Genomic DNA, 14434 nt, shown 5'->3' with positions numbered 1-14434 from the left:
CTGTAAGGGGGAAATAACTGCCCAAGACTGAGGAGACAAAAAAATTTTTTTCAGCTTTTGTCTTGCATAAAACAAGTTTTAATTGCTTTTGTCAAACGTCTATAAATCTGTGTTTCTAATGAAGTAGTAGGGTTAATTAGACAAAATTAATTTAGTTTACAGAACATTTAGTAACTTTATAAATAATTTAGGAGGTACAGTTTATCACGGTGGTGCAACCGATAGCATTTCAGCCTCAGCTCCAGGATCTCTGGTTTGATCCTGAGCTAGTGTCACATGTTCTTCTCATGTCCAGCTGGGTTTCCTCTGGGTTCCTCCCACATCCCAAAAACATGCTATGTGATTCAGCTACACTCAAAATGCCCCTATTTTTGAATGAATGTGGTGTGATACTGTGCAATGGAATGACTTCCCATCCAGGGTGCATTCCTGTCTTGTGCACAGTGTTCCCAGGATAGGCTCCGGATCCCTCTGACCAGGATAAAGTGCTTACTGAAGATGAATGAATTGGTGAATTTGCAGATCTCAAACCTGGTTGTTTCTCTAGATAAAGCATTAATCGTTGGTGATTTTAATATTCATTTTGATAACCCAAAAGACCCTCTGAGCACGGTGGTTGTGTCCATTCTAGATTCAGTAAGGGTCAATCAAAATGTAAAAGAACCCATTCATAATGGTGGTCACACTCTTGACCTCATACGAACATACGGATTAAATATAGAAAATATAGTGACACTTCCACAGTCTGAAGTTGTCTCAGACCATTATCTCATCTCGTTTAAATTGCATATTGATCATAATATTTGCACCTCGCCACACTACCGCGTAAAATGTACATATAGCTACTGCACCGAGTTTTATCAAGAACCTTCCAGAGACATCAATTATATTTGGATCACCGTCTGATCCCATAGTACTAGATCAGGTGACTGAATGCTTAAAGTCAGCGCTCCGCTACACACTAGATAGAGTGGCTCCACTCAAAAGAAAAATAATTAGAGAGAAAAAGCTAGCACTCTGGTATAATGATCAAATGCATACCTTAAAACAGACCACTCGACAATTAGAACATAAATGGCATCAAACCAAATTGGTCGTATTTCAACATGGAAGGAGAGTCTACTGAACTATTGAAAATCTCTTAGCGATGCTAAAACAGTCTATCTCTCCACCAGACAGTTTTACAACTTACCCTGTAGATGATAATATAGCAATATCTGATCAACGATTAGAATGTTTTACTCCCCTTAGAGAGACCAAACTAACTTCATTAATCTCTTCAGCAAAATCATCAACTTGTATACTAGATCCCTTACCTACAGGTTTCTTCAAACAGATTTGTCCGAGAGGAAGTGAACCCCTTCTAAAAAATAATCAATTTTTCCCTTAGCACTGGCTATGTACCCAAATCATTTAAATTTGCAGTTATTAAACCCCTGACTAAAAAACCTGACCTTGACCCGTCTCAACTGTCCAGCTATAGGCCAATATCAAATCTCCCCTTTTTCTCCAAGATATTAGAAAAGGTTGTAGCACAGCAGTTATGCTCGTACCTGCATAGGAACAACATTCATGAAATGTATCAGTCAGGATTTAGACCTCATCATAGCACAGAGACAGCGTTAGTTAAAGTAGTAAATGACCTACTACGGGCCTCTGATCAGGGTTGTGTCTAGCTGCTTGTGTCACTTGTGTTACTTGCAGCTTTTGATACTATAGATCATACTATTCTCCTTGATAGACTAGAAAACATTGTTGGCATTAAGGGAACAGTCCTCTCCTGGCTCAGGTCTTATTTGAATGATCGCTATCAGTTCGTAGATATAAATGGAGACTTCTCCACGCATACCGAGGTTAAATTTGGTGTTCCACAAGTTTCTGTTTTAGGCCCACTGCTTTTTACTTTATATATGCCACCTCTAGGTCAAATTATTCATAAACATGAAATTAGCTTCCACTGTTATGCTGATGATACACAGCTGTATGTTTGAGCAAAGCCAGAGGACAGATAGCAGCTTAATACATTTGAGGAAAGTGTAAAGGACATTAGACATTGGATGCTTATTAACTTCCTTTTACTTAATTCTGACAAGACAGAAGTACTAGGATCATGTGTAGCTAGAAATAAGCTTTCTGATCACATAGTTACTCTGGATGGTCTTTCCGTTTCATCATGTGCAGCAGTAAAAGACCTTGGTGTGATTATTGACTACAGTCTTTCATGTAGATAATATTACTAGGATAGCCTTCTTTCATCTCAGAAATATTGCTAAGACAAGATATATATTGTCACTATATGATTCAGAAAAAATTGTTCATGCTTTCATCACCTCTAGGCTAGATTACTGTAATGCCTTACTGTCTGGTTGTTCCACTAGGAACAAACAAGCTCCAGTTAGTCCAAAATGCAGTTTGCAAGAGTCCTTACTGGAACCAGAAGATATGACCACATCACCCCTGTCTTATTCACACTGCATTGGCTCCCAGTAAAATTTCGCATTGATTATAAAATACTACTACTGACCTATAAAGCACTGAATGGTCTCACGCCACAGTACCTGAGTGAACTTTTGGTCTTTTATGATCCACCACACCTACTTAGAGCAAAGGTACAGGCTATTTGTTGGTGAATTGAATCATAAAGGCTACAGCAGGGGGAAGAGCTTTCTCTTACAAAGCCCCACAGTTATGGAACAGCCTTCCAATTAGTGTTCGGGACTCAGACACAGTCTCAGTGTTTAAGTCTAGGCTGAAAACATATTTGTGTTTACTCAAGCTTACCATGAATAGACTTTCTTTTATGCAACATACACAGTCTTATCCCTTATGGGATAGTAAGCATACCTAACAATCTCTCTCTCTCTCTCTCTCTCTCTTTACCTCCCTCTCTCCTTCTGTTGAGCCACACATGATATTATGGAGATGCCAGTGATCCTGACCCTTTCTGCTCTCCGGACCTGCCTGATCTGATGCCCTACCTCTGGATGGAGCGCTCATCAGCTGGAGGCTACATTCTGCCACTGAGGACGACCCCAAGCAGTACAGTCTGGAGATTGCTTAGGATGGTACCGCTTGAAGTAACATGGAAACGGTTTTGGACCTAATTTCCACATGGACATTTTCGCTGTGGTTGCTGGGAATACTATGGTCTTAGGGCTGCAATTACCACATGCAAGTCTCCTTTAATGAACAGTGGGGTAGTTCAACAAAACAGACTTCATATTAAAACCCTAATGAACTTTCTTTTACTTTCACACTATGCGTTGTTACCCAGATGAGGACGGGTTCCCTTCTGAGTCTGGTTCCTCTCAAGGTTTCTTCCTCATGTCATCTTAGGGGGTTTTTCCTTGCCACCGTCACCACCGGCTCGCTCATTAGGGTTAAATTCACACATGTAATATCTGTATCCTGTGTTTATGTTTCTGTAAAGCTGCTTTGAGACAATGTTCATTGTTAAAAGCACTATACAAATAAATAAAGCGGTCTTTTTAATACTTTTAGTAAGATGTAATGCATGCAAGGATCTCTGCTATAAGCAACATATTTTCCCCAATAAAACTGTAAGTTGTGTGTATCTTTGAGCAGGAGAGAACACGTGCTCAATGATGCACACGTTTAAAATATGGTAAACATGAGCACTGAAACAGGCAGCACAAGTCAGAACATGCAGCCAGTGTTTTTCCCACCCAGTGAATAAAGTAACTCTGAGCACTGTTCTGAAACTGCTTGAGTATATATGCTGGAACACAGACATGAGAAATCTGAGTCCAGGACACTTTCAAAGTCTGTGAAACTGTTGTATGTGGATGAACATGTCTGGGGGTGTTTGTGGGGATGGGTAGGTATAAAAGAGCTCAAAAAACAGCAGAATCATGTTGTCCATTAATTTGGCTGAATGCATTTTTATTTCTGAAAGAAAGAGTTTAACTTGACTGAAAGATTTGCAAATAATAACAGAGGGAAAACATATCTTATGGACAGGAGCAATGGTTAATACGAAGTGGTGTTTTCCAGATGTCTTGTTACCTATAATGTTTTGCAACACAGTTATGCAAGTTCTCTGGGGAGGGACAAAATGGTCAAATCAAGTTTTGTTGGATATATGTGACTCTTGCAGTTATGCAAAAAAAAAATACTGTCCAATGAAAAAAAATGCTTGGAGAGTGTGTTTTCAGTTTCTGGGTGGGATTGCGAAATTGTCTACAGAGTCAGCCCTATATAAGCTCAGTCTGTAACAGCGTTGCACTGATACTCATCCAATACGTCCGGTAAGCTATGGTCTAATCTAATTATTCTCTGGAAACTTCTGCTAGGCTATTACTTTACTGTTTGGACAAATCAGAAAGAATATGTGTAGAATATCTGTGGTCTTTGTAGCAGTCTATTGATTTAATGGGGGTCCTTCTAAAAATCCATGTCATCCTAACTTTCATGCTGTTTCAGATCTTATAGACATAGCAACATGCTGAGGCTCACAATTGCTCTTTGTGTCCTGGCCATAAGCTGGGCACAAGATTGTCAAGTTAGCAACATCCCAGTAAAGGAGGACTTTGACAAGTACAGGGTAAGTAAAGTTTCGTGTTTATAAAAAAAAAAAAAAAAAAAATTCTATTCATTATTCATTTGTACTTTTGAAAGAGTTTTCTGTTAGTGTGTTGCCATTCTGTGCTCACAATTTACTGTGTGTGTGTTGCAGTTCCAAGGAACATGGTACGCTGTAGCAAAGAAAGACCCATCAGGACTTTTCCTTCTGGATAACGTTGCTGCCACTTACAAAGTGGACACTGATGGCAGAATGACAGCCAGTGCTTATGGCAGAGTCATCATTCTGAAGTTAGTTCAAAACTTTTTCCAAAGTTTCAATTTCATTAATCACACTTGTAAATTTAATTCTCTTTCTTCTTTTCCAATTTCAGTAACTGGGAGACATGTGCCATCATGTTTGCCTCTTTTGAAGAAACCCCAGACCCTGCCAAGTTCAAGCTGAAATACTGGGGTGCAGCTACATATCTCCAGAGTGGATGTAAGTGAAACTAGAGCTGCTCACTTTGACTTTTGCAAACAAAAGTTTCAAGGATGTCTGGTCATATGAGGACTTTTCTCACCTAGAGGTGTAACAATGATTTTAGGTGATTTTAAGCACATTGCAATAAACATTGTCATGTTTATCTGGGAGAAATCATTTAAAAAAAAAGAAAGAAAAAAAATGATTAAAAACAAGCACAAATGTTGAAAGCTCACATCGCTGCAAATTTTGTACTTTAACCCTATTCGTGGCTCAAGGTTGAACTCTTGTCTTGTTTCTGACTGTCCCATCAGATGATGACCACTGGGTCATTGATACCGATTATGACAACTACGCCGTGCACTATGCCTGCAGAGAGCTGGACACAGATGGCACATGCCTGGATGGCTACTCCTTTATTTTCTCCCGCCTCCCAAATGGCTTGAGGCCTGAGGACCAAATTATTGTGACACAGAAGAAGCAAGAAATCTGTCTTCTTGGCAAATACAGGCGGGTTGCCCACAACGGTAAGTGAGTTTGTGAATGTCATGACCATGGCTTATAAATAAAACATACCCAACACACCACTTAACTGATATGATGCTAATCTATTGGATTACTACACATTTTTCTAAATTTTTGCAGGTTTCTGTGGTGCCTGATTCCATCCTACTCAAGGATTTTCAATAACCTTTTTTAATTTTCATGTCAATACAAGTGTAAATGAATATAAAATATTATGAATGTAATTCATTATCCAAAACAGAACTGTAGCATTGAAATAAGTGTATAACGACTCTTCTACTATGGTTGTATTAGTTAACCTGAACTTTTTAAAATAAAATGTTCATGTTGGATATGGTTGGGTCTCATGGCTAATTTAATCAACATACAGCACTATGACCAGAGCACTTAAGAGCTTGGACAACATTGCATGAAAGGGTTAATAGCACCACCAATCCAGACGTTTAATGCAAGGGGAGGTTACTATTTACTTTGCTGTTTACTGGCAGCAGTGCTGTTTTTCTTTTTCCTGGTCCCTGAAGTTGTAGTGGAAGTCTGAACATAATGTTCTGGTGTAGAAATGCATTATACAATAACAAATGTTATAAAATGGCATTTTTTTGTCACCACAAAAGCTTTACACATATATACAATTTACTTAAAATAAAAAGATAGAGATCATAAGGCTTTTTCTGCTTAACCTTACTTGGCAGCTATATGTGAGGGATCCCACCTGGGTGTATTTTCTGAATTGAGAAATCCTTAGCCTCCTTTCCCCTGCAGTCTCAGTAATCTCCATGCTTTAAATAGGTCTAATACAAGGATTTACACACATGCAGCCTAATTCAAGACAGATCTGATTTCCAGCATCAGGACAGACTACTGAAAGTGAGTCTATCCTGTACCACTTCAACACCTTTGAGGTGATACTAGGTAAGAAAACTTGACACTTCCGTACATTACAGAGTTCCCCAAAAATAACTAACATAAGTTAACATGTATTTTAATTATGCTGCACATTAATGGAAAGGCAATACCTTTGCAAATACTCAAAAGCCTATCAAGCACACCATCGATTAATCCAAAACTAAATGAAAAAACAACAGTGGAAATTCTCTTTGGAATACAAAAATAAAAAAATCTGATACAAAGACATAAAAAAGGGGTAAAAATGGAAAATATAAGCAATATCAAGCCTTAATCCCTTAATTAAAGCAGTAGTCAAGATGTGCAAGGAGCTCTCTGTGCTGGCTGACAGGGTATGAGGCCCTGCAGTTGGGACACTCCAGAAAGCTCTCATCCAACATGTTGGAGCTCTTTAATGGAGATGTGGGGTTCAGGATACGGTCCTGACTGGTCCTCTTATCCAAATCCAGCCTGGTGTATGAGCTTGGCTCAGAGAACCGAGTTTCTCGCTGCGGTTTCTTTAAATTTGTATGTAAAATAAATAAATAAAAAGTTAATTGATATGGATTAACTGAATCACTTTTTGATTTACTTATAAAATTAACTTTACCCCAAACGTGATACTGAATATAAATGTGAACATAAACATACAACTGGAGAGTTAAGGATCAAGTGTCTTGCTAAAGAGACTAATAGAGTTTTATGTCAGTTTAGAACCACTGATTCTCCATCAGAACACCTGCTACATTCTGAATAACATGGCAAATTAACTAAAATCAACCCATACAAGAGCCAAGATGGTCTGATCAACCATCTGTGGTGAAAGTGGACTTACTGCTGACTCCAAGCATGCGATTTGGTCTCTAGCCTTGCGAAGCTCCTTCAGCACTTTGTGGAGCTGGTGCTGTACACTTTGTCGGTCCAGTTTCTCGTTCTCAAAATCTCTAGCAGACAACTGGATCTGCCAAATAAAGTTGGAAATGCTTTAGAGAATCGTTCCATCATCTCTCTGGTATTATAAAGGTTCACTGAAGAAAATCTTGTACCTGTTTCTCTAAATCAGCCATTCTTTTCTGATTTTCATGCTGAGCCAGTAGAGATTTCTGAACAAGGTTGACCTTTCAAAGGAGAAACCATTATACTTGTAGGTGAGACAGGGACAGTGTAATTCACCTGTACTATACACACGACGTGCAATGCATGGACTGAAAAGATACTTTGAAGAACATAAGATACAATCACCTGATCTTTTCCAACATTCTCATTGATACGAACACAATATATTTACATCTAAAAACTGTATTTATTATAAATGTAACATTACGGTACAGCCCATGCTGCTCTGACCAGCGTACCTGCAGTAGCAGTTCAGCAGCTCTCTTCTTTTCCTCCTCAAGCCTTACATTAGCCACCTCTATCTCGCATTGCAGTCTGGCTACTTGCGCGGTGTTCAGCTTCCTTTCCTCTGCTAAAGTCCGTCGGCCACTTTTCCGCTCCTCTTGCAGCTCCTCCTGGGCTCGCACCACCTCACGGCTCTTCTCTTCATACTTGGCTTTCAGCTCCACCAGCTCGGCCTGTAGGCAGCTTGCCCTTTTGCGTTCTTCCTCCATCTCTCTCTGGCTCTCCTGCAGCTTCTTCTCCTGCTGCATGGAGGCAGATGACTGACCTGGATCATGGTAGTCAGAAACACAGACCTGAATATTACCTTTCATGAAGTTTCATGAATTACGCATCATGAAGAAAAACTTTAAGCACCCATTAACCTTTAAATAAAGGCTCAAGTTAAGCGAAGATGGTTAATAATGCAAGATAATTGGGAGTACATAGCATGATCTTGTTTATGTAATGCTAACTACCGACTTAGACTTTTTCAATCAGTATAAACAAAAAATATAGTTTTTTGTTGTCCGTTATAAGATTAGTCAGGACACTGTTGGGTTTCTGTGTGTAGAGTATCATGTCATGTGTTTAGCTGCTGGTGAGGTGAGTGATGGGAAAGGGGAGGGGTGCAAGCCCCCTGCTGTGCAAACAATCCACACCTCTCCATATTAACACTGGTACAGACAATAAAATTATAATATTTAAACCCAATAGGCTAGGTGCAAAAAAAAAAAAAAAAAAAAAAAACTTATGAAATACTGCAAATTCTTAAAGCCCTGAGTGTCTACATTCATTTGAGCCATTAATCACTACTGTGGGGTGTGACATCACAAATAAAATCAATGCTGAACCTGGGCACCCCCAAAACATGCAGCCTCTGGTAAGAAGCGTTAACATAGATCAAATATAGTTCAAGTCTCACTGCCTAACTATACTACACTCTACAGACCTACTGTATATTAATCTCAGTACTGTCCACTGTAGTCCATTACATGTATTTACTGTTGCGCCTTACGGCTGATACACTGCTGTAGAGGTTTGTATTTTGCAACCTACTTTTCTAGGAAAAAATGTCCCTGCCCTTTAGCTTTTTTTGTTGTACATTGCACTAGCTGAATTGATCTGAAGTTAACATGCTAAATGATCTTTGTGGACCATGTAGATAAGACTTGACATGTCAGCTAGAATAATTGACTAACCATCAATGACCAATTGATAATGCAGTTACAGAGAAGAACATGGTCACTGCTAAGAAAAAGAGCAGATTTTAAGTGGACCTTTAAAAACATCTGTAGATGCAGAGTTTCTCGTAGGATGTAAAAGAAGGGGATTCACTCCAGTGACATCACTTCCTAATGAAATGGGATTTTTAGTGAGGCCCTACCTTCTGAATTGGTCTCTTTGTGCTGCTGTTCTAGTGTTTGCTTGACTTGGTTTAACTGCTGCTCGAGCTCTGCACTTCTGGCCAGAATCCCCTGAACATAGGCCTCTCTCTGCTGGTCATAAACAAGCCAGTGCTGATTTTTTTCCAGAGCCTTGCACAGGGGGAAATAAAACAGATGTCGGCAGGTAATGAGTTCAACTATGCTGAACAGCAACAGAGAAGAAAATCTAAGAGTCATGCTGTTTGTCGACTCACATCTCGCAGTTGCTCCTCGACCATGGCAATCTCACCTGAAGGAACCTATTAAATACATCAAGTATGTGATTCTTCAACTAATGCACAATAAAACTCCAACCACATATTAAAACATTTTCATACCATGGTGTTGTTGAATACTCAAAGCTGATGTACAATCTTAATGGACTTGCAACTTTATAATTGTCTCATCCACCATGAAAAGCCACCCTCTCCATAAAACCTCACTCATTCAGAATTATTCAGTACAAATGAAATCTATCTAGACAGTGGGCTAGCCTCCAGAGGAAAACTGACAGGCTTAAGATTTAAACTATATTAAGAAAGATCAGTTATTTGCATCTGTTCAGTTTCTTCACTTTTTACCACTATGAAGTAAAAATATTCACTTTTAATATTATTGCTGATTTTTTATTTATTTATTTGGGAAAGGATTTTATGCAAAATGACTCATCCAAGCATAGAACACAATAATTAAAGGGTTAAGAGCTTTGAAACTTGAAGTAAAAACTTCAGGACAATTGTATAGCAGCTTAACTGCTGAGCTACTACTGTCCTACTCATTGACATTCGATTAGAACCTCTGTTGATTTGTATTGAATATAGCTGAGGGGAAAACTATTTAAACAATTATTAATGAATTTTAGAAACTTTCCTTGAGGTACCCTGACAAACAACAGACAAACACACAGAAGAAACCAAGCAGGTGAATGCGTTGTGTTGACATTGTGTGTGAGCCTTTTTAAGAAAATACTACCATCTAGTGGGGTGGAATCAAACAAACACCTGCTAGAAGGTGGACATCTGCCATCAGGGAGATCACTGGGTTACAGTAAATATATAAACAGTCGACTGATAGTGGATTTTACAGATACTGATAACCAAGCTGGGCGGTACCTGCCAATATTCAATTAATAAACCGATTAAAACTGTTTTTTATTTGGGTGTACTCCTTTCAAACAGGGTTTTAGCTTTTATCCTAGCAGGGGATATGTTTTGACTACAAAGCACTTCTGTAAGTTGATTTAGAGAAGGATGTCTGCCAAATGATGTAAATATAAGTCACCAAAATAAATAAATAAATAAATAATAATTTTTTAAATGTAAAGTAAAAGGAAGTCACTGACCTGCATGTCTGTACTGCGCTTTTCAAGTGTTTGGCACTTCGCTGTGACAGCCAAATATTTGTTTTTCAGGTCCTCTGTCTCCTGGGAAAGGTTTTGAAAAAGCTTCTCTCTGTGTTCTGCCTCCTGCCTTTTCTGATCCAGCAGGTTCTGCAGCGAGGCCACCACCTCTCCACCTTCAGCCTGCAGCTGCTGCCTCATGGTGGAGATCTCTTGTTCTTTAGCCAGCAGCTGCTGTGCGTTTCTCTCCCTCAGTGTCTCCAGTGACAAAATTCTCTGGGGCACAAAATGCGACTCATTGTGTTAGAAAAAGGCTAAAGTTAGTGTTCCTTGACCTGTATGGGGTGCATCTTTCAAAGCATGGGCGTAACCACTCATTCTTGGGGGTGGGGGGGTGGGGTGTCCCCCCCAACGTTGAGGAAATACCGATCTGTCCCCCCAATATACAATACAAAATATTTTATACATGTCCCCCTTCAATGAACCCTGCCAACAGATCTGTCTTTTCTTCATCTATTCTATTTATTTGTCTATTCCTTTATTTGTCTATTCCTATATATATATATATATATATATATATATATATATATATATATATATATATATATATATATATATATATATATATATATATATATATAACGTTTGTTAAGGAAAATAGGTGTGTGCCCCCCTCAACACTTGGTTGCACCCATAATCAACGCAAGTTCATTGATATGTTTTAGCAACTCAGTCTTGGAGACAATGCACACCTTTTAGATTTTTGATATTTAACAAAATAAGCCATACCAATGTCCATACCATGGTTACACACTTATAGTCTGAATTCTACATACAAAAAGAAACTCACCTCCAGCAGCTTGGCCTTATCTGAATCAGGACGTGTCAGATGATGCCTTCCGTTTCGTTTTGAAATTTCATCCAAAGTCTTCTTCAACTGGGCATTTTCCTTCTTCAGTTTCTCAAGCTCAGCTTCTACAGCCTTTGAACCACTGCTTTTAAATCCTAGTTTATTTGCAAAAGTTTCCTTGGCTCCTTTAGATGCCATCACTGGAGTGTTCCCTGGAAAACAACAAGTGTATACGAAGCATTTATTTATTTATTAGTTAGTTAGTTAGTTAGATAGATAGATTTAATTATCTCAGAAGGTATTTCACCTGTTACAGCAGCAGACAGATAGAAGTATACTAAAAGTAATTAAAAATTATAGTAATTAATAGTATTAATTAGTATAAGTATTTTTATACACCTCGATTAAATGTTGTTTATATGGTGTTATTATAAGACCTTATAAGTTAAAAGGTAGCTTATTTTTTTTTTATTAACGAATTTTCTACCAGACCAATCTACTAGTAAAGGCCATAGCCGAAATGCGTGTAAATATAGCTAGGTAACCCAGCTATCCAAAAAACCCCCCGAATAATAATATTAAATAAAAAAAAAGAGATAACTTACAATTGTAGTATTTGTTGCAGAATTTGTAATTAACTACAGCATAACATCGCTGAATAACAGAAACGGGCTTTTCCCGTCACACTTCCTTGTTAAGAACACGTTTAAATGCGGCGCCGCATCTTGCGTCACTTCCGGCATATTTAAATTTCGGGTGTGTTCGAGTGGAGATGTTTTTTCTACCAATATTCCGACAAGCTCCGCCTCCTCGCGCGAGCAGCTTTGGTAATGTTTGTTTAGCCGTATGTATGCAAGGATGAGGGTGTAAAAACGTGTTTTTCGACACAGAGTAAAAATGTAAATAAATAAAATAATAATAATTTAAAAAATAAATAAAACTACTAAACAATAATAATAATGAAACTATTATGGTTGCTGGTGTCAGCACATTTAGGGTATTGATTAGGTAAGGAATAAAACAAGATAAAGTGGATTATTTCCTACAACAGCACACCGGAAGTGTTTAATTCCACTTATACCACAGTAATTTGCTAAAAGTGACCATTTTTAATGTGTTAATGACACACACGTCATGCCCGTCATATACAATTGAATTGCATGTTGTGAACCAGAGCCGAGTTAGTTCTATTATCACTTACCTTATAGCAGGTATAAGCAATTTTTCCCTCACCATCTCCATATTAAAATAACAACAATGATAACAACAACAACACTTTTTATGTTATAGACCTGAAAGCAGAAAGTCATCTTTTATGTAGAAAACACAAAAAAACAAAAACAAACCAAAACACATCTCTCTCTCTCTCTCTCTCTCTCTCTCTCTCTCTCACACACACACACACACTGAATCCCATCACAGTGTGTGTCTGTGTATCATTCTCAGGATCTCAGCAGGGAGGCTTCTAAAATGGGTAATGATGTGATGCATCTGTGTTGCAACTGGTAACAACAACAACAACAACAACAAAACATAAATTTGTGATTTCATTCCTGTTTAAGTTGTGCCATTCAATCGGAGAAAGATGACTTAATTTGTTTTAATTCATTATATAAACAATTTATAAAAAATAAAGCAATACAAGTACAGATCGTTTTAAAATCAAGAAAATGAGTTACGAGAACGAGTTATTGAGTTACTTTTACTTTTTGCGTTTATGCTGCCTCTAAAATACAGTCCCCTCAGAAAGTAATGGAACAGAAAGGCTAATTCTGTTGTTTTTGTTGTACACTGAACATATTTGGGCTTGAGATCAAAAGTTGCATATAAGATGATAGATCAGAATTTCAGCTTTCATTTCCTGAAATTTACATCTAGATGTGTTAAACAACTTAGAACATGGCACATTTTGTGACAGACCACCTAATTTTTAGATGAGCAAAAGTAATGGAACAGATAGTCAAAAAATTAAATAACGCTTAATATTTGGTTGCATATCCTAATAACTGCATCAAGTTGGTGACCCACTATCATCCCCAAACCATTGCATTTTTCTTTTGTGTTGCTTTTCCAGGCTTGTACTTCAGCTTCTTTCAGTTGTTGTTTTGGGGGTTTCTCCCTTCAGTCTCCTCTTCAGGAGGTGAAATGCTGCTCAGTTGAGTTAAAGTCTGCTGTGATTGACTTTGCCAGTCTAAAACCTTCCATGTTCCCCACTGATAAATCCTTTGTTGAGTTGTGTTTTTGGATCATTGTCTAGCTGCATAATGAACTTCCTCCCAATTAGAAATCTTAATGTAGACTGCTGAATTCATTCTGATGCAACCATCATGACTTGCATAATCAATAAAAATTAATGAGCCTTTTCCAGAAGCAGCCATGCAAGCCCAAGCCACGACACTACCACCATGCTTGACTGATGAGGTTGTAGGTTTTGGATCATGAACAGATATTTTCTTTCTCCACACCTTGGCATTTCCATCACTTTGGTGAAGGTTAACTTTTGTAGCTCATCTCTGTATCTCTTTGCAAATTCCAACCAGGCTTTCTGATTCTTACTGCTGATGAGTGGTTTGCATCTTGTGGTATAGCCTCAAAATTTCTGCTCTTAAAGTCTTCTTCAAACAGTGGATTGTGATACCTTCGCCTTTGCCCTGTGGAGGTGGTTGGTGATGTCACTAACTGCTGTTTTTTGGGGGGTTTTCTTGACAGCTCTCACAATGTTTATGTCATCAACTTTTGTTGTTTTCCTTGGCCAACCTGTTCGATGTCTGCTTGTCAGTACACCAGTGGTTTCTTTCATTTTCAGGACATTCCAAATTGTTGTATTGGCTATGTCCAATGCTTATGCAATTGCTCTGATCAATTTCCTCTTCCTTTCTCAGCTTCAAAATGGCTTGCTTTTCTTCCATAGACAGCTCTCTGGTCTTCATGATGGTTTATCCTTTTTAACAAATGCAGTCTTCACAGGTACAACCTAGGGCTCAAACCAAGAGTAGACATTCAGTACAATTAATTAAGCAATCAAT

At 38.3% G+C, this 14434-nt stretch overlaps 2 protein-coding genes across 2 annotated transcripts; one reads left to right on the top strand and one right to left on the bottom strand.

The window, feature by feature from the left end:
- The first annotated feature begins 4245 nt into the window (after window positions 1-4245).
- rbp4 (retinol binding protein 4, plasma) lies at window positions 4246-5862 on the top strand. Its single transcript, XM_017484288.3, has 6 exons — window positions 4246-4268; window positions 4444-4564; window positions 4697-4833; window positions 4917-5023; window positions 5320-5532; window positions 5651-5862. Exons 2-6 carry the CDS (start codon window positions 4463-4465, stop codon window positions 5665-5667), a joined length of 576 nt encoding a protein of 191 aa, XP_017339777.1. The 5' UTR covers window positions 4246-4268; window positions 4444-4462; the 3' UTR covers window positions 5668-5862.
- On the bottom strand, window positions 5320-12124 carry cep55l (centrosomal protein 55 like). Its single transcript, XM_017484286.3, has 9 exons — window positions 12014-12124; window positions 11409-11620; window positions 10562-10834; window positions 9435-9479; window positions 9180-9330; window positions 7771-8081; window positions 7462-7533; window positions 7251-7376; window positions 5320-6933 (listed from the first exon to the last, which is right to left on the bottom strand). The coding sequence occupies exons 2-9, from the start codon at window positions 11604-11606 to the stop codon at window positions 6715-6717; spliced, it is 1395 nt and encodes a 464-aa protein (XP_017339775.1). The 5' UTR covers window positions 11607-11620; window positions 12014-12124; the 3' UTR covers window positions 5320-6714.
- Window positions 12125-14434: the final 2310 nt, after the last annotated feature.

The sequence above is a fragment of the Ictalurus punctatus genome, chromosome 13 (assembly GCF_001660625.3).
Source record: "Ictalurus punctatus breed USDA103 chromosome 13, Coco_2.0, whole genome shotgun sequence".
NCBI lineage: Eukaryota > Metazoa > Chordata > Actinopteri > Siluriformes > Ictaluridae > Ictalurus > Ictalurus punctatus.
This window is presented reverse-complemented; position numbering and strand designations above follow the sequence as displayed.